Genomic DNA, 25,854 nt, shown 5'->3' on the forward strand with positions numbered 1-25,854 from the left:
GTCAACAAAGGCGACCACAGGACAGGAGGTATGTGAAGTGCTGGCGGACAGACTGAGCACAGCCTTGTGGGCTCTTCTTGGGACAGGGAGCCCCCAGAGGGCCCATGGCTGAGGGGTAACACACCTGGACTTAGGTTTCTACCTCTGGCTGCCTCGCTGAGAACAGACTGAAGGCACTTAGAGGGAAACAAGGGGACCAGTCAGGATAGGCTGGAGACCACGGTGGCTTAAAGCAGGTGGCAGGATGACGAGCAGGGGAGGAGGGTCTGATCCTGGATGTTTTAAAGTCACCAAAAGGAATAAGTGAACTGAAACAGGTGAAACGTGTAAGCTTGGAGAGGAAAGCAAGAAATGAGCCTGGGGAGAGCCAAGACGGTGGTGAGCCTTGAGCTGAGTCTCAAAGAGGCAGCAGGCAGAGGAAGACAAAAGGAAAAAGAAACTTCCCGGCAAAGGCCCAGAGGTAGGCATGGTCTTCAGAAACCACTGACCCAAAAGAGGCTCAGGAAAGAGGCAGGGGCAGACTGTCAAGAGCCCTGTGTACCAGGCAAAGGGCACAAAGGCTCGTTTTCCTGCTTCTCAGACTGGCCATGCTCGCCTGCCTACGCCTGCGTCCTACCTGGTCCTACTCATTCCCCAAGTCTCAGCTCCACGATCACTGTCTTAAGAATTCGAGCCTGACCCACCTCCTCCACACCAGGGTACCACTCCGCCTGACCCCCTCACTGCCTGGCCCACCTTCTCCACACTAGGGCACACACCCCCACCCCCTCACTGCCTGGCCCACCTCACCCACATCCCCACTCACAGCACCTTTTTTCTTTGTTCATCACATGAATCATATGATTTACCATGACATTTCTTTGTTGAACTCTCTATCCTCCAGGCTGGGTCACAACCATGTTCAAGGCTGAATCTCAACATTTAGCCCAGGGTTTGGCAACATACACTATGGGCTGAAGCAAAGAGCAGTCCTATCAATTCTCCACTTCTAATTGCCTGCTCACAGGAAGAACAGAAACTGATGGATTTTGCGTTTAAGGTAGAAGTTAACAGGCTCTCGGGGCGCCTGGGTGGCTCAGTGGGTTAAGCCTCTGCCTTCGGCTCAGGTCATGATCTCAGGGTCCTGGGATTGAGCCCCGCATTGGGCTCTCTGCTCAGCAGGGAGCCTGCTTCCCCTTCTCTCTCTGCCTGCCTCTCTGCCTACTTGTGACCTCTGTGTGTCAAATAAATAAATAAAATCTTAAAAAAAAAAGAAGAAGAAGAAGAAGTTAACAGGTTCTCAAGGAAAACCTGAGGGGGCCTATAAGTTAAAATATTCTCCAGAAATTACACCTCATGACACTGATACTATCTGTTCTTAAAACTTCTTCCTTCTGCATGTCTCATCACTTTGGAGAAGAGGAAAACAAAAACACAAACACAACCACAAGTGAAATCCTCTCTGAGATACTTAACAAGGCAGATTAGCAGCACATCCCTCAGATGCTTATGACAGCATTCGCTTCTTTCAGAAACAAAAATTATGAAGAATGCTTAGCAAAAGCCAAATTGCCCCATGGAAAGTCTCCTCCTAATCCAGCTTAAACACAACAGACTGCTTATTTCCTCAGCGCCGTCTCCTGTGATCTAACCAACTATTTGTCTCCAAAGGGCAGGCCCGTGGAGGAATGCTGGGCCTCGACCAGCAAATGGAATCCAGCAGCCTGCCAGGAAGGCCTTGGCACACGGACGCTCAGCAGCACGCAGGGGCCCCCCGCTGCTCGGCGGCCGAGACCAGCAGATCCTCCAGGCCTGACCCAGTCAGTCCAGCCTCCGCAAAGCCGCCCAGTTCGGCGAACGCCGGCTCAATCTCTACGAGCCTGGTGGCAAGAAATCGAGCTCATGGAATATGGCATAAAGGACCTCAATTCCTCCGCGCCAGTGTTTATGGAAGGAGGCAGACAGCAATTCAGTGGGTACAAAAACACTGAGCACCGCCAGAGAGCCCCTCACCATGCCTGGGTAGGCTCTGGGCCCCAGAGACTTCGAAGCCCAGTCCCAGGCCCAAGGCCTCAAGGGCCCCATGGTCAAGAGAATGCCCGGCTCTATATACTTACCAGCACTTCCCAAACCAGCAATGGGGCTGATGCCATCCACTTCGTCCGGTAAATTGGGAACAAGGCCACTAGGAGAGAGCATGGGCAGGAAGACATGAGTCAGTGTTTGAACAACAGAGACTGTGAGGACTGCCTGGACTGCACTTGACAATCATCAGGCCATAGGCAGTGAGCAGCGCACAGCTGAGCTCACTGGGAGACACACAGCGCAGAGGGGACGGACTCTGGCTCTGGGGCTCTAACATGTGTTGGCTGAGTGACCTTCAGCAAGGACGGTCATTCCTCATTCATTCATTCAGACAGCAAGTGTTCCAAGTAGCGTATATATGCCAGGCGCAGAGACACTGTGCCAACTGTAAGCTACTGACGTTTCTGAGTCTCGCTTTACCTGCTACATGGGGCTTTACCACCCCCTCCCTGTAAAGATTAAATGAGCTCATGTTTATGACACTTGGCTCATAGTAAGCACTCGATAAGTGCTATACACTGTTTTTGTCTTTACTAGAATTGTCACTATTGACATGCCTACCACGACCAAAAATTAAGCTTCTAAGAACCTGATACCAACTCAGACGCTTTTAAAAAGTCAAACAAAAATGCAAACTCCAAGAAATTTTACTGGTTGAATTATAAAAACAGGTTAAGTGAGGATCTGGAGACACTGACAGAAAACTGAACCATAACAGGAGGTGTGGTTGGCCAGAAAAGACACTACGCTAGATTCTATTCTAAGCTCTGTCATATACCCCTCCCCGCCTCACTTCTTTCATCCGTAAAAGGTGAACAGCAGCTACTTCATAAGTCACCGAATATCAAAGACACAAAGTGCCCAGCAAGGCACCTGGCACATTGAGGGCACTCCAAAAATAGGAACAAAATATTACTGTTACCATAAAATATCCAGCGCTTTGGAAATTTATGAAAGATTTCCCATTGTGAGAGCTGCCCGTGCCCCAAGAGTCCATGCATTTTCAAAGGGAGGCACTAGGGCACAGAGTCAGCCTGGCCAGAGTCACATGGCAGTCAAGTGGACAACCAAATCCAGAACCCGAGCCTTTTCTGTCTAACCTCCAATAATGCTTCCCTGTCCCGAGCTATAAACGATGGGTTGAGGCACGCTCAGCTTGACTTTCCGGCAGTTTGTTCTCTCCATGTTTCTAAATCCAAATCCATCCTGTTCTGAGGAAAATTCTGTCTGATCACCCAATTCTGGGGTTGGGAATAGGCCTTTGCCATCAGAGCCAAGCAAAAAAATGGATATCATAAGATTCCAACATCAAGAGAACAATGGCATAGTATGTGTCTGCTACAAAGATAAGTGAAAAAAACTTCAGTAGACTATGGCTTCAACTATGAAAAAAGAAAAATACATGTACACTAAAGTCACCTCAAATCCTTCCTGGAAACCAAGTGGGCTATGCATCTGTAAGAAGACAAAGGGAATATTAAAAAATTATCATTTGTAGGAAAATGAGAGATATTCTCCTCCTTTCAAATCTTCTATACTTCTTCATTTCCTCCAATAACCATCACTAGAAGAACAAACTCCATTCCCTAAACTGAATATTAGAAATTAAAAACAAGTTCAATCAGCACCTTTTGCAGATGGTAGCCCAAAGGTCCAAAGTGCTACACAAGCTTACTAGTCGGGCTTAGCCGACAGTCTGGTCTGCACATTCCCAATCTGGGGTTCTCTCCACCACAGCCACTAACTAACCACCACGGGCTGAACTGGCCCATCAATGACTCCAGCGAAGATGAAACACACTGGAAAACTACATGGCAAGCAAAGCCAAAGAATTTGGTCTTATACAAGTTTCCAAGAGGCAAACAATGAAGCTTGAAAAATGACACTTGACATTCCATTTATGAAAAGAAACCACTATTTAATGCAGAAGTTCCTGCCTCGTTCCTGCCAAATTTCTATTTGGACTTTACCTAACCACTTTCAAAATGCTATGACTCTGTCATCTGCATCTCCCGTCAGCTCCAGCCACCCTCCAGCTTCAAGTAGCTTCCTCGTCCCCTTTGCTCTTAGCCGTGGGACTTCAAGGACCCCCACTAGAAATCAGAACTATGCAAGCAAAAGCAGAGGGCTTAGGTACAATTTTATCACGGTATCGGTGGGGGAGATAAAGGCCCAAAAAGGGAAGAACCTCTTGGCCCAAAATCACAAGGGGATCTCAGCCACACAGAGACCAAAATCCAGTTTCTCGGGGTCCGTATTCCACTTGCTCACCTGTGCCCGGGCCGCCCAAAGCTCCTAGACGAATGTGGCACCTAGTCACCGCTAGCTTCCTCAAAGGCCAAGTACAGCATAACCCTACTGAGCCATCGTGTGGGGCACCCACAGGGGAACAGGCACCACAGTCGGGACAGGTGGCCTCCCACTGTGGCCTCACCATGGCCCTTCTGTGGAAGGTGGTAGTTTTTAATTGTTGCCTTTTAAAAATAAACCACACACACACAAGGAACACAGAAGCTCAGAAAACTTAGTAAGCTGAAAGACCCGAGCTGGCCTGATTTCAGGCCCCGTGCTCTTAACCTCTACAGCCCCTACCTCCCTCCGCCCATAGATGCCCCTCACGCCTTCCTGCAGGGGAACATGATACAGGCCAAATGAACCGAGGCAGAGGATTCCCAGTGACCGGCACAGAGCACCCTTTCCAAGGCTTTTTGTCGACTCCGTGTTGGGTCAATGAAGAGACGCTCAGCCGCGCTTTGCCACCTCACCCTCTTGTCTCGCTCCACCACCACCCAAAAGGCACAGTCGCTTTCTGTGCCGTGGGTGGCAGAGCCGCTGTCCGTTCACACCACAAGCCCCAGGAAGGCCCAGCGGACCGCGGGCTTTGTTGATAAAGTGTCGGGAGAGCTGTGACTGGAACTGGGCACCACGTTCAGAAAACAATTATACCAAGTGCACTTTGGTCTGTCTTTTAACAACTCATTTTTCATTCTGTTATTTATCCTAAATTAGCGAAGAAATATATAAACAAAAAAAATCCAAAGTAAGACATCGAGACGGCCAACGGACACAAGAAAAGATGCTCAACATCACTGACCAACAGGAAGGTGCAAAACAAGACCACAATGAGATACGCCCTCCCACCTGTCAGAAGGGCTAGACTCAAAAAGACAAGAAACAAGTGTTGGCGAGGATGTGAGGACAAAAGGAATCCTCTTGCACCGCTGGTGAGAATGCAGATTGGTGCAGCCACCGCAGAAAACAGTATGGAGGTTCCTCAAAAAATGAGAACTAGAATTACCATATAATCCAGTAATTCCACTATTGGGTGTTTACCCAAAGAAAACGAAAACACTAATATGAAGAGAGATGCACCCCTATGTCATCACAGAATTATGTACAAGAGCCAAGATAAGGAAACAACCTGAAGGTCCATCAATAGACAAACAGATAAAGACGTGGTATATACGTGCCCTGGAGTATTACTCAGCCATGTAAAAGGAGGCGATCTCGCCATTTGTAACAACATGGACGGACCTAGAGGGTATTATGCTAGGTGAAATAAGTCAAAGGAAGACAAATACCATATGGTTTCATTTATAATAGAGATTCTACAAAACAAAACAAACAAAAAAGCAGAAACAGACTCATAACCACAGAGACCAAATGGGTGGTTGCCAGAAGGGTAGGGGGAAGGGAAGGAAGGGGAAAAATGGGGGAAGGGAGTGGGAGGGAAAAAAGACCAGCCTAAAGTTCTTGACTACACCCCACTCCCATCTGAGCCCCCTAGGAGGTCGTCACTGCTGTTGGCAAGACAGGTGTCCTTCTAGGCCTTTTTCTATGTATTTACAGATACAGGGACATAGTTTCATTTTGTGGTTTTAAAAGCAAAACAAATACCACCAAACTGTACATATTATTCCGCAGTATCTGTTCTTTACATAATGTGTCCCAAAGATGTTTTCATGACAGTACAAATAGAAGTACCTTCAGGTTTTTAACTCCCACAAAGCATTCTGCAGCAGTGTTTTTCAAACTTCACTGACCACAATCCAGAGAAGGAAATATATTACCCTTAAATTCTTGAAATGCTTTCTATTCTATACTATTATATTTTTAAAATTCTAGTTGACACCTACAAAATTGAATTTCATGAGCTGCCAATGTGTCACAGTCTGAAATTCACTTTTGAAAGGATGTGTATTTACCCAATCCCCTGACGGTAATTCAATTTGCTCCCAAGTTGTTCCTTCTACAAACAATGCTTTATGAATATCCTCATACAGGTCTCCCTGTACAGGTGCGTGATAATTTCTCTAAGATAACAGGAAGTGGAACTGCTGGGTCAAGACATATTCACATTTTTTTAGTGGGCAAAGGATGTGAAAATATAGTGGAGCCTTGAACAACATGAGTGGAACAGCATGGGTCCACTTACACACAAATGTTTTTCAGTAAATACTGTACCATACTGTGAATGTATTTTCTCTTCCTTATGATTTTCTTAATAATAAATTCTATTTGTGTTCTAGCTTCCTTTACTGCAAGAATACAGTATATATATAATACATATAACACACAAAATATGTGTTAATCGACTGTCTATGAATCAGGCTCTTGGTTAACAATAGACTAGTAGTTAAGTTTTGGGGGGAGTCAGAAGTTACATGTGGATTAACCAGTATGTAGGACATCATGCTCCTAGCCCCATGTTGTTCAGGAATAAATTGTACACAAACGGCTATAGAAACACAAGAAAAAATGTTCAACATCATTAGTCATCAGGGAAATATAAACGAATACAAGGAGATACCGTGTCACACCCCGTAGGCTGGCCTTCACCAAAATGACAGACAATAACAAGTGTTGACAAGGCTGTGAAGATACAGAAGAACCCTCTTCTGCTGCTGGAGGGAGGGTACAAAGTGCTGGGCAGTTCCTCGAGATGTCAAACATACACAGAGTTAGCATATGACCCAGCAGTTCTACCCCCAGCTCTATATCCAAGAGAAAGGACAACACACATCCACACAAAAACTTATACATGAATAAATGTTGATAGCAATATTATTTACAGGAGCCAAAAAAAAAAAAAGCAGAAACAACCCAAATGTCATCAGCCAATGAAAGAACAAAGAAAACATGTTACATATACCCAGTGGAATATTATTTGGCCATAAAAAGGAATGAAGTATGTCACAGATATACCACTACATGGGTGAACCTCACAGAAGACCACATAGTATAAGACTTCATTTATATGAAACATCCAGAACAGTCAAATCAATGGACAAAAACTAGACTGTGGTTGCCCAGGGCTGGGGGCGGCATAGGGGAAGAGAACTAGCCAGTGTTATGAATGTTGTGTCCTCCCAGAATTCCTAGGTTGAAACCCTACTCCCTGTCCCAAGTGATAGCATTAGGAAGTGGGGTCTTTGGGAGGTTATTAAGATTAGATGAGGCTAGGAAGGTAGAGCCCCATGAATGGGATTAGTGCCCTTACTAGGGTTACAGGAGATCTGCTTCCTCTCTCTGCTCATCACCCGAAGAGGAAACAATGAGAAGTTAGCAGTCTGCAACCCATAAGAAGGCTCTCACCAGGACTCAGCTATGCTGGCACACTGATCTTGGACTTCCGGTCTCCAGAACTGGGAGAAATAAATTCTGTCATCTATAAGTCAGCCACAGTCTCTGACATTTTTGTTACAGCAGCCAAGCTTAGACAGGGAGTGACTGCTAATGGACACAGGGTTTCTTTCTTAGATGACGAAAGTATTCTAAAATGGGATTATGGAGGGGTGCCTGGGTGGCTCAGTGGGTTAAGCCTCTGCCTTCAGCTCAGGTCATGATCTCGGGGTCCTGGGATCGAGCCCTGCATCAGGCTCTCCGCTCAGCGGGGAGCCTGCTTCTCCCTCTCCCTCTGCCTGCCCCTGTGCCTACTTGTGATCTTTGTCTGCCAAATAAATAAATAAAATCTTTTTTAAAAAATGGGATTATGGTGATGATTGCACAACTCTGTAAATACACTAAAAAATCATTGACTAGTCTGTTTTCAATGGGTGAACTTTTGGGCATACAAATTACATTTCAATAAAGCTGTTTTAAAAAAAAAAAAAAACACACCTGGGCATATTTTTAACACCAAACTGTCTTCCAGAAAGACTACAGCAGTTGACATTCTGTGTATGCACTTTTTCAGAGTGATTATAATGCAGCATTTCACTGCTAAATATGGAGCCTGTGTTTACATGGTATTTGTCTTTTTAGAGACTGAACAAAATTGACTCATTATTTGTTGATCCTCTACTATCTATGTGCCAGACATGGTTCTAGATCTAAAAAGACAGTGGGGAACAAACCAGCCACGCTCCCTGCCCTCACTAAGCTTATACTGGTGACTGGGAACACGTTCTACAAACTTCAAGCCTAGGGGCACCCCTGATCCAAGCTCAGTCTTAGCTCAAGCCTACAAACCGTCACCAAAATTTCATCCCACTATCCTTTTTCTCGACCTCCTTCTACAAAAGTCCGTGAAGACATTCTTGGCCTGACAAAGTATGACTGTGTACAAACATGCAGGAAAACATTTCCTTTTGGTCTGCCCCTCACCAGAGAGCAAGCACTTATTGGTCATGCACCAGAGGAACCTACAGAAGAACAAACCTGGGCCTAGGCCTTCAGAAATTCACAGTTAGGGAGAGGCAGAACCGCAGACATGAAAACTAAGGGACAAATCCAAGGTAGTGGGCAGCAAGGATTTTGTCCAGGAAACCGTGCAACACCGTAACAATAAAATAAAAACAGCTAACATGTAATGTATGCCCAGCAGTTGTCTGGCACAGAATACACAAAGCTTTGCTCCATCCATATAGTCACCCGATAACTAGGCGTTATCACTGAAGAGAAACTGAGGCTCAGAAGGGTTGACTGAATTACTAAAGCAACTCTGCCAGTAAGTGGCCGAAGCAGCATTCAGATTCCAGTCGTCCTGAGTACAAAGACCAGGATCTTCCAAAACCACCTGGCAGGGCTTAATAAAGGGCCTTAGCGCTGGGGAGGCTCCCAGGCATGGCATCTGAGCCCGACTCTCACAGGCCTGGAGCGCTCTGGGGCACCCACAGGTGATCAAGTTTGGAGAGAATGATGCAGATCAACCGATTCAACAAAAGTCTGAGGACAAACTGGACTTGTTTCGTCTCTAAAACTGGGGCTTGGAAATACCAACCAGAAGTACTCATGTTAGTTTAAAAAGAGATGATTTTATTCCACGGATTTTTCTCTTCCACTGCGACCAGCTAATAGAGACTCGGTCTCACTCAGGACCTTTCTGCCACTCTTGAAGGACCAGTTCACGTGGCAGCAGCTCCCTAAGATCCTCCCAGAGGCCTCTCAGCACAAGTTCAGAGAACTAGCTGAAGGTATGACAGGTACCGAGAGCCAGGCATTGGAGTCAGAAAGCCTAGATTAAAATCCCGGCTCCAATAAGACTCCTAACTGATAGAGGACAAAGGGGGTTGATGGAGGGACATGGGTGGGGGATGGGCTAGGTGGGGGATGGGGATTAAGGAGGGCACTTGTTATGATGAGCTCTGGGTGTTGTAAGTATAAGTGACAAATCACTGAATTCTACTCTAGAAACCAATATTGCACTGTATGGGAACTACCTAAAATTTAAATAATATAAATACATAAATAAATAAAGTAAATCTTTGCTCACTCATGTACTTTTCTATGAAATCCCAGACCATTCACTTCACCTCTCTGAGCCTCAGTGTGCCCACCTATAAAAGGGGATAGTTCTGTCCATTTATGTGCCTCATACCAGGTTAGGAACCGGAGTCACAAAGATGAACAAAACACAGGCCCTGCTCGGCAACAGGTCAGAGTTGAATTAGGAAGACAGACACGTTATAGGTGTCCCTGCACCATCCAACACAGAGCCACCAGCCACACGTACCTGCTGAGCACCTGAAATGTGGTAAATCCAAACCAAGAAGGGCTTGTAAGCATAAAATGCATACCAGGTGTCAAAGACTTTGTAAGGTAAAAAAGAATGTGAAATACTTCACTAATCATTTTTTATTGTTTGCAAGTTAGATGGATAATATATGGAAATTTGGGGTTAAATCAATATACTATTAAAATTAATTTCACCTGTTTCTTTCTTACTTTTTCATTGCGGCTCCTAGAAAAGTCTAAGTTACATAGGTGGCTCACGTTATATTTCTACTGAACAGTGTTAGTCAATAAAACTCAGTGAGGTAGGGGCGCCTGGGTGGCTTGGTCAGTTAAGCATCTGCCTTTGGCTCAGGTCATGATTCGTAGGTCCTGGGATAGAGTCCCTCACTAGCCTCCCTGCTCAGCGGAGAGTCTGCTTCTCCCTCTCCCTCTGTCCCTACCTCCGCTCATGTGCATGGGCTCTCTCTCTCTCTCTCTGTGTCTCTCCCTCTCTTGTGCACGTTCTCTCAAAGAAAAAAAATCTTAAAAAAAAAAACAAAAAACAAAACCAGTGAGATAAATAAGGCCTGAGCTGGGGCCAGTGATGGGTAGGGGTGGCTGGAAGAGCCCAGAGGGGCCAGGTGGGGATGGGGGCATGTCAGCGAAGTCTTCCTGACATTGAAATCTAAGTGACACCTGAAAAATAAGAGGCATTAATAAGGCAAAAGGGGAGAAGGGAAGGCAACCCAGGCAGCAGGAAGAACGGTGCACAGGCCCGACAGTCAGAAAGAACAAGGCAAGGCCACCCGTGACAAAGAGCTTGGCAGCCAGGCAGAGGGAAGTGTTTGGGGGCGAGAAAGGCAGGGACAGAGGACAGCGGAGGTTAGGAGGTAAATGGGGCCAACTTACAAAGGACCTTGGAAACTATGGTAAAGAACTTCATCCTGAGAGGGCTGGGGAGCCAGGGAGGGTCTGAAGCGGGTAAGAGACCAGTCACAGGAATGTCTACAGCGAAGGCAGGAGAGGAAGGCAAGGGAGGAGATGTGTTCATCGGCGGAGTCGCTGTGCTGTTCAGACACTGGTCAAAATCCTTTCAGATTCAGCCATTTTTCAGAGGACAAAAATGGAAACTCCCAAGGGGTCTTGCCCAAGACCACAGGGTTGTTAAATACAGAACTGGGATTAAAATCCACCTATGCCTGGGTCCCAAAGCCCAATGGCTTGGTCAGCTGGCACAGAGATAAGAGCTGAGACCATTAATGGACTTTGTCTTAATGGCGGTGAGAAGCACTAAACATATACACAGCAGCAGACTGACCATCAGACTCACACCGTAAAAAGGCTTTCACACTGTAGTATAAAGACTATTACCGGCGTGAGGACAATCCAGGTGAGAGGTCCTCCCAGTATGTTGGGACAGTGGTAATCAGAGGAAGAGAAAGGGCCATGATGAACTACCAAGGCTACCAAGGATGCTGTCAGGCAGGAGCTGCAAAGGGCCTTGCTCTGTGCCTGATACATAATGGGTTCTCAGTAAACACAGTAACCGTGTGTCCAGGTTTGCCCAAGATAGGACCAGTTTATGACCGCTGTCTAGACATAAATATTAATTGTGCCCATTTCACTCTTAAAAGTATCCCGGGTTTCACAATAAACAACATGGGCACCCTCTCAGTGAGGGTCTGTTTAATAAAATCAGCAGCCTATCCCCAGCAGAGCTGGATAAACACTATGAATACTCAGGGCTCTCCTCCACGTCTTTCTTCCTACTCTCCACCAGGAGCCCCCAAAAACCAAACGGCCCCAGCCCTGGAGCAGTCTAGGGCTCTGTCAGGCTTTCCGACCAAAAGGTCCCACAGACAATGTGGGCTCCATCAGCCTCTTGGGTCAGGTCCATTGGGAGGCCACTCCCAGCCATTAGTCCCCAGTTTGACATACGGATGATGACGATGCTAAAGATGGTAACACAGGATCATTTTTTAAGCACCAATTATGTGCCAAACACTACTCTTGCCAAGCAAATCGCGGGGAAGGCATCTTCTCTTTTCACCTTCACCCCAATTTCTGTTGGGTGGATGTTAACTATTAGCCCCATTTTACAGACGGGAAAACAGGTTAAATCCCTTTACTAAAAAGTCGCACAACTGGTTAGGTTAAAGGGTTGGACCTTAATTCAGTTCTGTTCAACTCCAGCCACAGTTCTTAACTGCACTTCACTGCCTCCGTCTTGGGGGCCACTATGTGACCCCATGATACCTTGCCCATAATGAAAGCAAAGCTCCAAGTCAGAAGTGCCCCCAAGGTTCCTACTCCTCAACCAGCCCCTACCAGTGGTACATTCCAAGAGGTCCCCACCTCTCCCTCTTTCAAAAACCCCTTAGCGGACCCTCACATCCTCTTCAAAGTATTTCCCGAAATACGAGAGGCAGGTGTGATGTAGGTCGGGACCCCCGGTTCCCCCACATCAGTATAAGCTGCTGGGTCCTCGAGACACGCCCCATCCCAGACCCCACCCCACACACTGCCCCTGTCCGGACGCCTTCAAACTCCCTCAAGGGGAAACCCCAAGTCTCGGTTAGGGTGTACCCGCATCAGCGGGAATCCCGGCCGGGTTACCGCGCCCCTGCAAATCTCCGGCCGCACCTGCAGCCGCTGAGCGTCCCGGGGAGGGTGACGTCCTCTTCCAACACCGAGTCCATCGTGGACACAGAGGAGGTGGTGGCGTTGGTGTCTGTGGCGGCGGGGTCAACTGGTTCCCCCCGCTGTCGCGACCCGCAGGCTCCCCAGGTCCCCGCCCCCTCCAATCCTGCTCTTGTTCGGACTTTGGCGGCGCCGCTGGAATTCAAACCGCAGCCGCCGCCATCTTTCCCGGCGCTTCTTCCTACGGAAACGAGGCGGGGTCATCCAGACGTGCGCGGTGAAGCCGACAGACAGGCGCCAGAGGCCGGGCAGGGAATCGCTGGCAGGTGCCATCTTGATTAAGGGCAGAAGCCTTCGCACTTGGACCAGCAAGACTATGGAAAGAGAGGCATGCTGCCATTTTTTGTGAGGGCGCTCAGGCCGAGGACGAGGCAATCGCCATCTTTGTTGAGGGCAAAGGCCGGCTTTGGTCCGTTAATTCAAGCGGGAGATGGGAACCCAGTCTTTCACCGACCGTCAGAGTTCCTAATCCAGGAAATGTTTTTCTAGAACAAAGACCCCCTAATCTTAAGGGTCATTATACTGTGCATCCAGAAGGCTTTCGCCTTGAGCTGAAACTCAGATAAGCAAATGCCGCCTCACTTTATAAAAATCGTATCTGCGGAATCCCAACTCCAGCAATAGTTTGCACTTAGTTTGAGGCAAACAAGCTCATCCTTTAGAGCTGGTGGTTAGCAACACTCCTCCAATCTCCCGAGGCTTAAACCAACCTGAGATCAATAAATGAGGCCCAGAGAAAGGAAATGAATCCCCCAAAGTCAGGAACAGTAACTCTGTCAACAGAGCCACAGCTCCTGCCAACTAGATCGGGGCTCTCCATAACTCCGGCTGCCCTTCCTACAGCACAGAGCAACCAGCAAACACACAGATTTTGACAGAGGTGGCCGGCAAAGTCAACCTACCTCTCCCCATCTGGTGTTTCTACCTTCCCCGTGTGAGCCATCAGAAGAATCCTGGAAGAAAATAACTTGAAAAGATGGAGGAGTGGGGGGAGGATGACTTTGCCTGTAATCAGGTACCAGTCCTCTAGGTGTGCTAAAATGTAGGTGTACTTCCCAAAAGAGGCCTTCTCTAATCCTCGAGACACGCCCTTCTGTTTTTAGCAATCCATATTTTTCTTCTGTGGCACTTAACCATATTTTGCAATTATGTATTTCTGTGTTTTGAAAAAAAATCTTCCTTTTGCTCTAGACTGGAAACTCCATGAGGACAGATACTGTGTTCTGATTGTTCACTGCTATATCCCCTACACTACACCTGCCACCCAGAAGGTGTTTTAAAATATATGTGAATGAATGATTCAACCAATCTGGAAAGTGGGGGCTAATATCTATCCTGCAAGATTTTTGTGAAGATGTGAGGATGACCCAAGGTATGTCTAGAAGCCCTGTCAACGGATGACCCAAGATACGTCTAGAAGCCCTGTCAACGGTAATCCCATACATCCCTCTATTAGCTTCAGTGAAGTCTACAAAACTCATGATCCTGTACCTGTCCCTCTTCTTCAGCCACCGGTGAATCAGCAATAAAACAGCAGCCTGAAAGAGAGAGTGGCCAGGAACTAGTTGGCACATCAGATGCCCTGACCCAGGGAAGAGACAGTCCTTGACACCCTGGAATGGCACTAAGTTCAACCAAAGAGATGAGTGTGTCCCAAAGCAGGGGAGCTGGAGGTATCAGGACGTCTGCCCTGGTTCTGCCCCCAGCCCTCTGTGATCTCTGCAGACCACTCCTCTGGGCCAGCTTCTACACCTCTGAAATAAGAAGGCTGGACTAGATGGATGTCTCAGGACCTCACAGCTCTGGAGGCGATTTCACTGTCCTCAAAGCTCCAAACACACCGCCAATTCTGTTCTGGTGAGGGAAGCTGAGTCACGAATCATCACTTCTCAAATGAAGGCACTAAGTTTCCATCCCACAGATGGAAGGTCTTGAGGAAAGAAACGAGGACACGGACTTACACCTTTGGAGCATCTCTCATGTGTGACCTGTGTCCAGCTAATCACATGTACCACCTCCCTGAACTCTCGCAATGGTCCTCTGGAGTAGGTACAGCTGTTATTCTTGTTTTACTCACAGGTGAGAAGACAGAGACCAAAAAAGGTAAAAATAACTCACTTCCAGTCTCATTGCTGCTAAGTTCCAGAGGTGGGATTGGAGCCCAGGTTCCTCTAATCTCCAGTGTCTTCATTGTTTCAGGCAGACTGTCTTTCCTCTCTGTTTGGTTTTCTCTTACCTTTCACTTTAAGATTTAGGATTAAGAGGTGAGGTCTACATCCAGACAACAGTATTTCAGTGATGTGCTCACCAGACCCTAGTCCTTGGGTAACTACGGCAAGGTGGCCACAAGGCGGATCTTGGTGTTGGCAGCATGATTGCAGGACTGGAAGTGTCAACACACCTGGATTCAAACTTTGGAAAGTCCTCTGACTTTTCCTATGACTGGGGTCCCTTCGCCTTGCTCCTCCTTGGTTTTCCCATGTGTAAAATAGGCCAGACAATGCTGAGCTCACACAGTTGCATTATCTAATTAGATACTTTGAAAACTATATAGAAAGAGCCTGTGAGCTCCTTTCCTTATGATGAATCCATCGCCCTGTCCAGCGAATGATTATGTTCCTGGATGGTATGCTTAAACCCTTTAGTGAACCTGGAAACTGAAAATAGAATCAATTGACAACGGATAGCCTATTTGGGAAGCTGTTTTTCCCATTTTCGTGGTCAGGGATGAGCCCTTTGCCCCATCCCTGATTCACCAGGGCCCTTCTCTCTGCCAAGCCTGGAGATGACGTCACCACCACCAGCTGTTTGGGCTATCTGGCTCCATCTCCTTGACAACAGCCACCCAGCCACAAAGCTGGCATTATTATTCTGTTGGGCTAGGTCAGAGCAAATGGCTGGGAGGAAGTAGCTTGCAGGCAGATGTTTCTCATTAGGGTAGAACCTTCCGAAGTTTTTGCAGTTCAGCATCTCATCAAGACACTTGGGCTGCCATTACTAGCAGAAAGAATAACTTTGTAACATCAAGACCTACATGTTGCGGCTTTGCACTATTTCATTTTATCCTCATGCCACTAGGAAGTCTTTGGAGCTGGTGCCCTAGTCTGCAGACCGAGAAAGAAAGGATCATGGAAGGGAAGAGGTTTCCCAAAAGCATTCTTTTCTTCTTTCTTTCTCTCTTTGTTTTCTTCTCTTTTTCTTAGCTTTTCATTCAGAAATAATTTCAGACTTTGAAAAAAAAAGTTGCGAAAATAGTACAAAGAATTCCCCAGAGAGCATTCACCCAGCTTTCCAATATAGTAACATCTTATATAACCATGGTGTAATTGTCAAAATGAAGAAATTGCATTGATGCAGTGTTGTTTACTACAGACCTTCTTTAAATTTAATCAGTTTTCCCATGAATGCCTGTTTCTTGGATCCAAGAAAGGATTCCACCCTGCATTTAGTTATTCTGCCTCCTGACTCTCCTCCAGCCTGTGACAGCTACCCTGTCTTTCGATTTCATGACACTGACACCTGAGGAAAATTCTTGCCAGTTATTTGAGGGAATGCTTCTCGGTTTGGGTTCACGTGGTGTTTCCTCATGATTAAATCAAGACGTTATGCACTTTGGACACGAAGGCCACCAAAGTGATACTATGCCATTCCCAGGATGTCAGGAGAGAGAGAATGTTCATACAACTCATTCATTGGTAATATCAACCCTGATCCTGGCTGAGGCCCTATCTGCCAAGATTCTCCCTGGCAACATTATTATTTTTCTTTTTGTTAAAAAGTCTTGTGAGGTGATATTTGGGACTATGCAGATATCCTGGTTTTCATCAAACTTTCACCCACTTTTATCTTTTTATTTATTCATGAGAGACAAAGAGAGAGAGAGGTAGAGGGAGAAGGTGTCCGATGCGGGGCTCGATCCCAGGACGCTGGGATCATGACCCGAGCGGAAGGCAGACGCTTAACTGACTGAGCTCCCAAGCACCCTCACTCACTAGTTTTAGCATCTGAGGAGAACTCCTTCCTAAAACATTGCACAATCATGACTGTGGATTCACCAACTGGTGATTTACTATTTTCATCTTTCCTTCTACATGCCTGTTAAAGATTTTATTTTTAAGTAATTTCTCCACGCAGTGTGGGGCTGGAAGTCACAACCCCAGGAGGAAGAGGCGCACGTTCCACCAACTGACCCAACCAGGTGCCCCTCCTTCTATATTTTTGAACTGGAATTCTACTGGAAGAAAGAGCTTTCTCTTCTCCATCTTTTAGTTAGTTATTCACTGAAATGCATATGGACGTGTGGGTGTTCGCTTTATGTGGTGGGTTATAATCCCTTACTATCCTTATTTCTTTTGTTACACAGATGGTCCCAGTTTTGGCCAAGGCACCCTTCTAATATGTAGGTGTGCTAAGTTCCAGACCCAGGTGTGACTGGTCCCAAGGCCGGCAGAATTTCTAGCATGTCACCCCAGCCCCTTGCTCTCAGGAGCTCATCCCAGCCAGCCCTCCCCATCAGCAGAACCCACTGTCCTTTCCAGAGCATGATGGGCTACTGAGCTAGTGATGCCATCTGGGCCCACACGAGTCCCAGGATGTGCACAGAGTCGGTGCCCAATGCCAGTTTGTCAAATTCACACCAAGTCCTGATTTTTGATTCGCAATGGAAAGAGGAACGAGAAACTCTGCATAACAAACAAACAACAGGTAACGAGGGTAGCACAGCCACCGGATGTGATCACAGACCTGCCAATTCAATGTTCTGAGCCTGCTTTCTCATTTGTGAACTCAGTGCCTCAGACCACAACATTGAGGGGCCCCTTGGCTCTGATTCCGTGAGTAACTGATATTAGACACCATGTATTGATGAGCTATTTCTATGAGCCGGACGTGTGTTAATAACATTCTATTCAGTTCTTACATTAACTGCATGAAGCAGGGACAGATTATACTCCAGTTTTATAGTTGACAAAACTGAGGCTCAGACAGAAGAGGGAGGTGCCTGGCTACACAGCAGCGAACTGGAGGAGAAGGGAGTTGAACCCAGATGAACCCAGCACTTCATTCGAAAGCCCATACTCTTAATCACGAAGCCACAATGCTTCTCACTGAGTTCCCTTGACCCCTGCCTTCAGAAGCTGGTGAAAAGGCATCATTACAAATAAAAAAAAAAAAGACATTTTCAATACTTTGCCTGTAAAAGAAAACTAACAGTAAGATTCTAGGGGCACAAAGAGAGGAGACTGAGTCATTCTGACTGAGGGGTTGGGGAAAGGTGTTTTAATAAGCAAGATCCATTCCCTGAAAAGAAAATACAAACTTGTTCACATCTTATGTTCACGAGGCCCTCACTTTTTAAGTCCAGCAGAAATAAAACCACTGTTTGATGCAGCACTATTTACAAAGTCCGTATCACATTTTTCATCCCTTGATGCTTTCTTACACGCAGGCAAGTTTGTGAGCCTTTATGAATAAGGACATTGAGGCTCCAGACATGAACCAGTTTTCCCAAAGTCACACAGCAAAAGCTAGTGACAGAGAAAGGAACTTGGACCTCAGTCTCACAGTTCCCAAAAGCTGATGCTTCTGAGCCTCTTGGCAACTTCCAAAAGGCCTAACTCCACCCCAAATCAAAATGTCCCGTCACTGATCATCCTCAGTATCCCAGCCAGATCCCCGTGTGTCTAAACCCAGAGGCTGGGGGATTAGAGAGTCAAAGGCTTTGGGAAAATTATGCTGGGAGAGGTTTCCAGCATCCTTCCCAGCTGCACTTGGGAGTATGTAAAGTAGCAATAGCCACAGGCAAGAAAGGATCATGGAATGAATCAACTGAACATTTTGCAGCTTAAAGGAAGCACAAAACATCTTGACTGTAAGTTGCAGGGGGTAGGGGGAGCCTTCCCCTCTCCCTCAAATGCAGTGACTTTCTACTGAGAGAGCAGGTCAGGACCTAGGGAAGGAGGGACACAAGTGCGTGGCCGCAGGACACACGTCCTCAAAGGGATGCATGTAAGGCCTTCACATCTGCCTCCCCACCGCTGGCAGGCCACCGGCTACGCTGCCTAGGTTGTGTCCTGCTGGAGGACATCCAGCCAAAGGACAAGTAGAAGCTGAAGTCCAGTCTGCTCTGCTCGCCACGCTGCAGGTTCTGTTTCCCAAGATGAATCCATACCAAAGAAGGCGCATCCTTTTCTGACTTGCCCAAAGGGAACACTGAGATTGTGTTGAACACTGGGAATGTGGTTGTGTGAACAATGAACTGAATCTTTAAAAAACTTGATCTTGGGGGCGCCTGGGTGGCTCAGTGGGTTAAAGCCTCTGCCTTCGGCTCAGGTCATGATCCCAGGGTCCTGGGATCGAGTCCCACATCGAGCTCTCTGCTCGGCGGGGGGCCTGCTTCCCCCTCTCTCTCTGCCTGCCTCTCTGCCTACTTGTGATCTCTCTGTCAAATAAGTCTTTTTTAAATAAATAAATAAAATAAAAAGCTTGATCTTACTGAAATTCATAACGGCCACGTGAGGCTAGTGGCTGCTGTATGCACGCAGATATGAGGTATGTCCCTCGCCCCAAAAAGTGTCCTTGCAATGCGGTCGAATCTCCCTTCCACCTCAGGAAACCACTGGTCCGCTTTCTGTCGCCAAAGATACATCTTACATCGACTTGAGGATACCTAGAGTCCTACAGTGTGTACTCTGGCTTTCTGTGACAGAGAGACCTTTCACTGCATATCCTAGGGTCTCTGGTAGTCCCTGGCAGATAATAGGTGTTTAATACATGTTGGCAAGAGAATGAATAGATCTGAGTTAGAATTAACAATCTCCTCCCCAAACTTTTCTCTGGCCCTCATAGAATTACAAGGGCAGGAAGGGCCCTCACGGAGGACATTTAACTAAGTCTCTTGGATGTTCCGATGGATAAACTGAGCCCCAGGTGGGTTCAGTGGCCTGTGGCAATTCACTCTGTACGGTTCTCACCGCCTGGATTACACACTGAGCGTGCAGACTCCTAGGCCTGATCTTCCCTCCGCTCACAGAGCCCACGTCTCACCCATTCCCCACAGGCGGACACAGCCATGCTTACGAGACCCTGTGGGACCGCAGGGACACCTGTCACACTCAGCCTCCTGGCCGCGGACCCCTCCGCAGTGCCTCCTCCTCCCCCCCCCAACTGAAAACACAAAACACCAGCAATTCAACTTAGAAAAGTATTTCGTTTCACTCCAAATATACTTAAAACCAAGGAGTAGCCTTACTCCGGCACTGGGCTGTGGGTTGGTTTTCTACTCAGAAAACAAGTCCCCTGGTCCCTGGTCCAATTCCCCAGTCATCACAGAAAGAACAACACACAACACTGCATTTTTGGAGGGGGGCGTGGGCTGGGGAAAGCTTTTATTAATGATCTCTTAGACAAAAGGAGGGAGGGAGGAAGTATCACTCAGGGTAGACATGGCATGAGCGGGGATGCTTCTCGTATAAGGTTTAATTCAATCTCGGTGCAACTCTGAGGTCAGCATCCTTCCTTGTACAGGTACGGACAGGAGCACGAAGCCATTTATGAACCTTCCCAGGTTGGAGGGTTGCTGGCTGCGCTGGGGTCCTTGTTGATCTGAGTACAAAGCTGATGCTCTTTGTACTGCTACAGATTGTGTTTTAGAATTCCATGAAAGAGATTTTTCTGCTGCGGGGCCAGGATGCATCCTCTAACTCGATAGTAACCGCTAAGTCACAGATGTTGTTGGTTGATGGGAAACTCAGCGAAATTTGGGTGTCAGCTGCTAATGCGACCTTTGGCTTAGGTGTGCTGACAGACTTCTGCCTCCTCTTTGTCACCTTTAACTGATGCTTTAACACCTTCGTTTAATAGTGCGATAATCTCTGTCTTTTCAAACAAAAAGGCGAGGTGTGTGTTATAAGGAAATAAAGCTAGTCCTTTGCCCAGGTCCCATGCCTGTTCACATCGCTACCTTTTCCTTTTTAATTCAGGAAATTCCAAATATCACTGTCACCAAACTCTGATTCTTGCTCCCGAGTATAAAGACCTCTCCATTTCAGACAATTCCTTTGGAGATTAATGGTCCGTTAGAGTCTATACAATTTGCTTAATTGCCCCCAAATTATTATCTCAACTAAAACAGAATCTTAATAGACAACCATTCATGTCTTTGTCCTTGTCTGGAAGAATCTCATCTCTTGGCAAAAATAGCTTCTTCAAGTGAAAGTGGATAATCCCCTCGCATGGTGATTAAAGATAACAATGGCTCATTTAGAAAATGTTTGGAGGAAATTAAAAAGCTGAGCGATAGCCTGTTGGTTCTGCAAGCGACTAAAAATAAAGGCAGGGAGGGGCGGGCCCCCAATGCATCCATAGATCAGACGGAGCATCCTTCCTACACGGTCAGCAGGTGCCAACATGTCTGAGGATCTGTAGTCCGGTGTGTGGGCGAGATCTCGCTCTCTCTGAAGCAATGAACTTGGTCAGCACCATTCCACTGAAGGAAATCCTGTGCTGCTTCTTCCCTCCCCAAAACATTCCTACTTAAAAGTGATTTGGTGCTGCCCAGAATAACAGTCTATTTGGGTTTTGGTTCAGGCTTACATTAATTGGAAGCCTTTACCAACCAAATTATACCTAGGTCTCTCCACCAAGTTCACCCAATCCAAACATTGCAATGTAGCTGACTCACCCATTCATTTACCAATACTTGTGGAGCTCTTTCTGGGACCAGACCCTATGCTTAGCAGTGGGTTTAAACAGGTGAAGATGGCCCAGCCATCACACTGAACAGATAACTTGAGAGTAGACCAAGTACCATCATCATCATTTTCTTCTTCATCTTGATCATAAATCGATGTTGGATTTGGTCTAATGTTTCTTCTCTATCTATGGAGATGATCATCATATAATTCTTTTCCACTTTGTGTGACTTTGCATGTTGTATTAGCTTTGCAATCATGGGATAAATCCCAGTTAGGAAGTTCTATCTTTTTAATATTTCATTGTATTTAGTTTGCTTAAGTTTTCTTAGAAATATTGATGTCTGTGCTCATGAGGGAAGTTGAAGTGTAGTTTTCTTGCGATGGCTTTGCCTCGTTTTGGTATCAGGGTAATGCTAGAATGAGTTGGGACATATTGTCTCTGGAAGAGTTTATGTAGAATTAGTATTATTTCTTCTTTAAATGTTTTGTAGAATTCACCAGTGAATCTATCTAAACCTGGATTTGGGGGTGGGTGGGTAAAAATTCCATTTCTGAGTACAAATTCTCTTTCCTAATAGATATTATCTATTGCTTTTTGAGAGAGATTTGACAGTCTGTGTCTTTCAGGGAATCTGTGTGTTTTGCCCAAGTCATCACTTGTATTGACTATGTGGGGAACGAGATGGAGTGACTTGTCGAGAAAGGGCCAGGCAATGACACAAGCAGCTAAAGGCACTGCAGCTAAGACCGGGTATCGCCGAGACGGCTGATGACACACTCAGAGCCAAGAACCTGCAGAAACAGAGTCTGCAAAGGCCCAAGTCTGACTATATCCCTTTTAAAAAGGGAGGATTTTTGTAGCCAGCTGCCAGACTGCTCAGACACAGACCCCTCTCTGTCCGACCACTTCAAAAAGCAGCTGCAGCCGAAGGTTCTGCCCAGCTGATCTCCAAAAAGAACTGAGATCATTCCCTGCTTGAACATAAGCAGCAGCAAGTGCCGACAACAGACCTGGATGGGACCGAGGCCGTATCTCAACGGCACACCCATAGACTGACTCCACGTTGGGTCCTTTAACTTCCTACCCCCGTTCTATCTTGTCGGTTGTGTGACTTGTCTTGCACTTTGCTTTGTGTGATGTGTGAGAAGCCAAGCTAAACACCTAGTGAAATGTCCTCGGGTTTGGAATCCTGCTTTATAATTGTGTTAACTTTGCTTTACGACTGAAGAAAAGCCAACATTGTGGAAAGACACAACTGTGTGCGCCTTCTGAGCGAGTTCATGAGGACCTCAACTTCCCTTATTGCTCTTTTAATAGTGATAGTCTTGGTTCTCTGTATGTCTTCTTTCTCTCTTTTTAAAATTTTCCTGATCATTCTGGTTGCAAGTTTATCGACTTTATTTGGACTGCTCAAAGAACAAACTTTTAGTTCCGTGGATTTTCTCTATTTTCCTTTGTATTTATTTATTTTTTCCTTTGTATTTATTTTTGCCCTTATCTTCATTATAACTTATCTTCTGTTATTTGGGGTTTCTTCTGCTCTTCCTTTTCTAGTGCTTTTTTTTTTTTAATTCTAATTTTTGTTTTTTTAGTATTTCCTTTAAAAAAAAAACATATAATGTATTATTTGCCCCAGGGGTGCAGGTCTGTGAATCGCCAGGTTTACACACTTCACAGCACTCACCATAGCACATACCCTCCCCAATGTCCATAATCCCACCACCCTCTCCCGAACCCCCTCCCCCCAGCAACCCTCAGTTTGTTTTGTGATATTAAGAGTCTCTTATGGTTTGTCTCCCTCCCGATCCCATCTTGTTTCATTTATTCTTCTCCTACCCCCCAAACCCCCCACGTTGTATCTCCACTTCCTCATATCAGGGAGATCATATGATAGTTGTCTTTATCCCATTGACTTATTTCGCTCAGCATAATACCTCTAGTTCCATCCACGCCATCACAAATGGCAAGATTTCATTTCTTTTGATGGCTGCATAGTATTCCATTGTATATATATACCCCATCTTCTTTATCCATTCATCTGTTGATGGACATCTAGGTTCTTTCCATAGTTTGGCTATTGTGGACATTGCTGCTGTAAACATTTGGGTGCATGTGCCCCTTCGGATCACTACGTTTGTATCTTTAGGGTAAATACCCAGTAGTGCAATTGCTGGGTCATAGGGTAGCTCTATTTTCACCTTTTTGAGGAACCTCCCTGCTGTTTTCCAGATGCCCCAGCTTGCATTCCCACCAACAGTGTAGGAGGGTTCCCCTTTCTCCGCATCCTCGCCAACTCCCCAACATCTGTCATTTCCTGACTTGTTAATTTTAGCCATTCTGACTAGTGTGAGGTGGTATCTCATCGTGGTTTTGATTTGTATTTCCTTGATGCCAAGTGATGTGGAGCATTTTTTTCAATGTGTCTGTTGGCCATCTGGATGTCTTCTTTGCTGAAATGTCTGTTCATGTCCTCTGCCCATTTCTTGATTGGATTATTTGTTCTTTGGGTGTTGAGTTTGCTAAGCTCTTTATAGATTTTGGATACTAGACCTTTATCTGATATGTCATTTGCAAACATCTTCTCCCATTCTGTCAGTCGTCTTTTGGTTTTGTTAACTGTTTTCTTTGCTGTGCAAAAGCTTTTGATCTTGATGAAATCCCTTCTAGTTTTGTTTTTAAGATCTTTGATTTGAGATCTTTCCTCTGTTCCAATATACACATTCAGTGCTCCTAATTTCCCTCTAAGCACTGCTCCAGCTACATCCCACCAGTGTGAAATGTTGCATTTTCATTTTAATTCAGTTTCAAATACTCTCTTTTCTTCATTTTTTTCTTTGACCTTTATATTTAGAAGTATGTTGGTTTTAAAAGACTTCAGAATCTTCCAGCTATATTTCTGTTACTAATTTCTAATTCCATTGAGGTCAGAGAAAATATTTTGTACAATTTGATTTTTTTTCTTCATTTATAAGACTTATTGGGGGACGCCTGGCTGGCTCAGTCAGTAGACCACGTGACTCTTGAGCTCAGGTTTATGGATTCATGCTTCATGTTGGGTATGGAGCTTACTTAAAAATAAATAAACAGGGGCGCCTGGGTGGCTCAGTGGGTTAAGGCCTCTGCTTTCGGCTCCGGTCATGATCCCGGGGTTCTGGGATCGAGTCCCGTGTCGGGCTCTCTTCTCAGTGGGGAGCCTGCTTCCCTCTCTCTTTCTCTCTCTCTGCCTGCCTCTCTGCCTACTTGTGATCTCTGTCTGTCAAATAAATAAAATAAAGTAAAATCTTAAAAAAAAAGATTTACAAAAATAAATAAACAGACAAACAAACAAATACACAGATAAGAGCTGTTATTGGTTTCAAGTCTTACATTCAAGTCCTTACTTCATTTTGAGTTAATTTTTGAGTATGGTATAAGACAGTGGTCTGGTTTCACTCTTTTGCATGTGGCTATCCAATTTTCTCAGTACCCATTTATTGAAGAGACTGCCCTTTTCCCCTTGTATATCCTTGGCTCCTTTGTTGCTATAAATTAATTGACCATATATGTATGGGTTTATTTCTGGACTTATATTCTGTTCCATCTACCTGTCTGCTTTTATGTAAAAACCATACTGTTTCATTACTATAGCTTTGTAATATAGTTTGAAATCAAGGAGCATGATGGCTCCAGCTTTGTTCTTCTTTCTCAAGATTGTTTTGGCTAGTCAAGGTCTTTTGTGATTCCATACAAATTTTAGGATTATTTGTTCTATTTCTGAGAAATAAACCATTGGAATTTCAGTAACAATTATATTGAATCTCTGCATTGCTTTGGATAGTATGGATGCTTTAATAATATTAATTCTTCCAATCTATGAGCATGAAATATTTTTCCATTTATTTGTGTCTTCAAATTCTTTCATTAATGTCTCAGAGTTTTCAATATATAAGTCTTTCACCTCCTTGGTTAAGTCTATTCCTGGGTATTTTATTCTTTTCATGCAATTGTAAATGGGTTTATTTTCTTAAATTTCTGATAGTCCATTATTAGTGTAAAGAAATGCAACAGATCCTCTCTCTGCCTGCCTTTCTGTCAACTTGGGATCTCTCTCTGTGTCAAATAAATAAATAAAATCTTTTTTAAAAAAAGAAATGCAACAGATTTCTGTATGTTGATTTTGTATCCTGCAACTTTACCGAATTTGTTTATTGGTTCTAACAATTTTTTGTTTTGTTTTCGTTTGGTTTGTTTTAGTGGAGTCTCTGTGGTTTTCTATATATAATATGATGCCATCTGCAAATGGTGACTGTTTCACTTCTTTCTTTCCAATTTGGATAGGTTTTATTTATTTTTCTTGCCTAATTGCTCTGGCTAGGACTTCTAATACTATGTTAAATAAAAGTGGCAAGAGTGGACATCCTTGTCCTGTTCCTGATCTTAGAGAAAAAGCTTTCAGCTTTTCACCATTGAGTGTGATATAGA

General features: G+C 45.4%; 1 protein-coding gene across 7 annotated transcripts in view; it reads right to left on the reverse strand.

Moving 5' to 3' along the window:
- Window positions 1–12,885, reverse strand: part of CDK5RAP2 (CDK5 regulatory subunit associated protein 2) — a 175,095-nt gene extending 162,210 nt beyond the window's left edge. For all 7 annotated transcript variants that reach the window (XM_045082319.1, XM_004775639.3, XM_013047364.2 and 4 more), the window contains exons 1-2: window positions 12,643–12,885; window positions 2,097–2,164 (exon numbers count right to left, since the gene is read on the reverse strand). In XM_045082319.1, the coding sequence (XP_044938254.1) occupies window positions 2,097–2,132 (36 nt within the window). In that variant the 5' untranslated portion in view covers window positions 2,133–2,164; window positions 12,643–12,885. The remainder of the gene's footprint in view (window positions 1–2,096; window positions 2,165–12,642) is intronic.
- Between the last annotated feature and the right edge of the window lie 12,969 nt (window positions 12,886–25,854).

Source organism: Mustela putorius, unplaced genomic scaffold (assembly GCF_011764305.1).
Source record: "Mustela putorius furo isolate JIRA1106 unplaced genomic scaffold, ASM1176430v1.1 tig00000596_pilon_pilon_pilon, whole genome shotgun sequence".
Taxonomy (NCBI): Eukaryota; Metazoa; Chordata; class Mammalia; order Carnivora; family Mustelidae; genus Mustela; species Mustela putorius.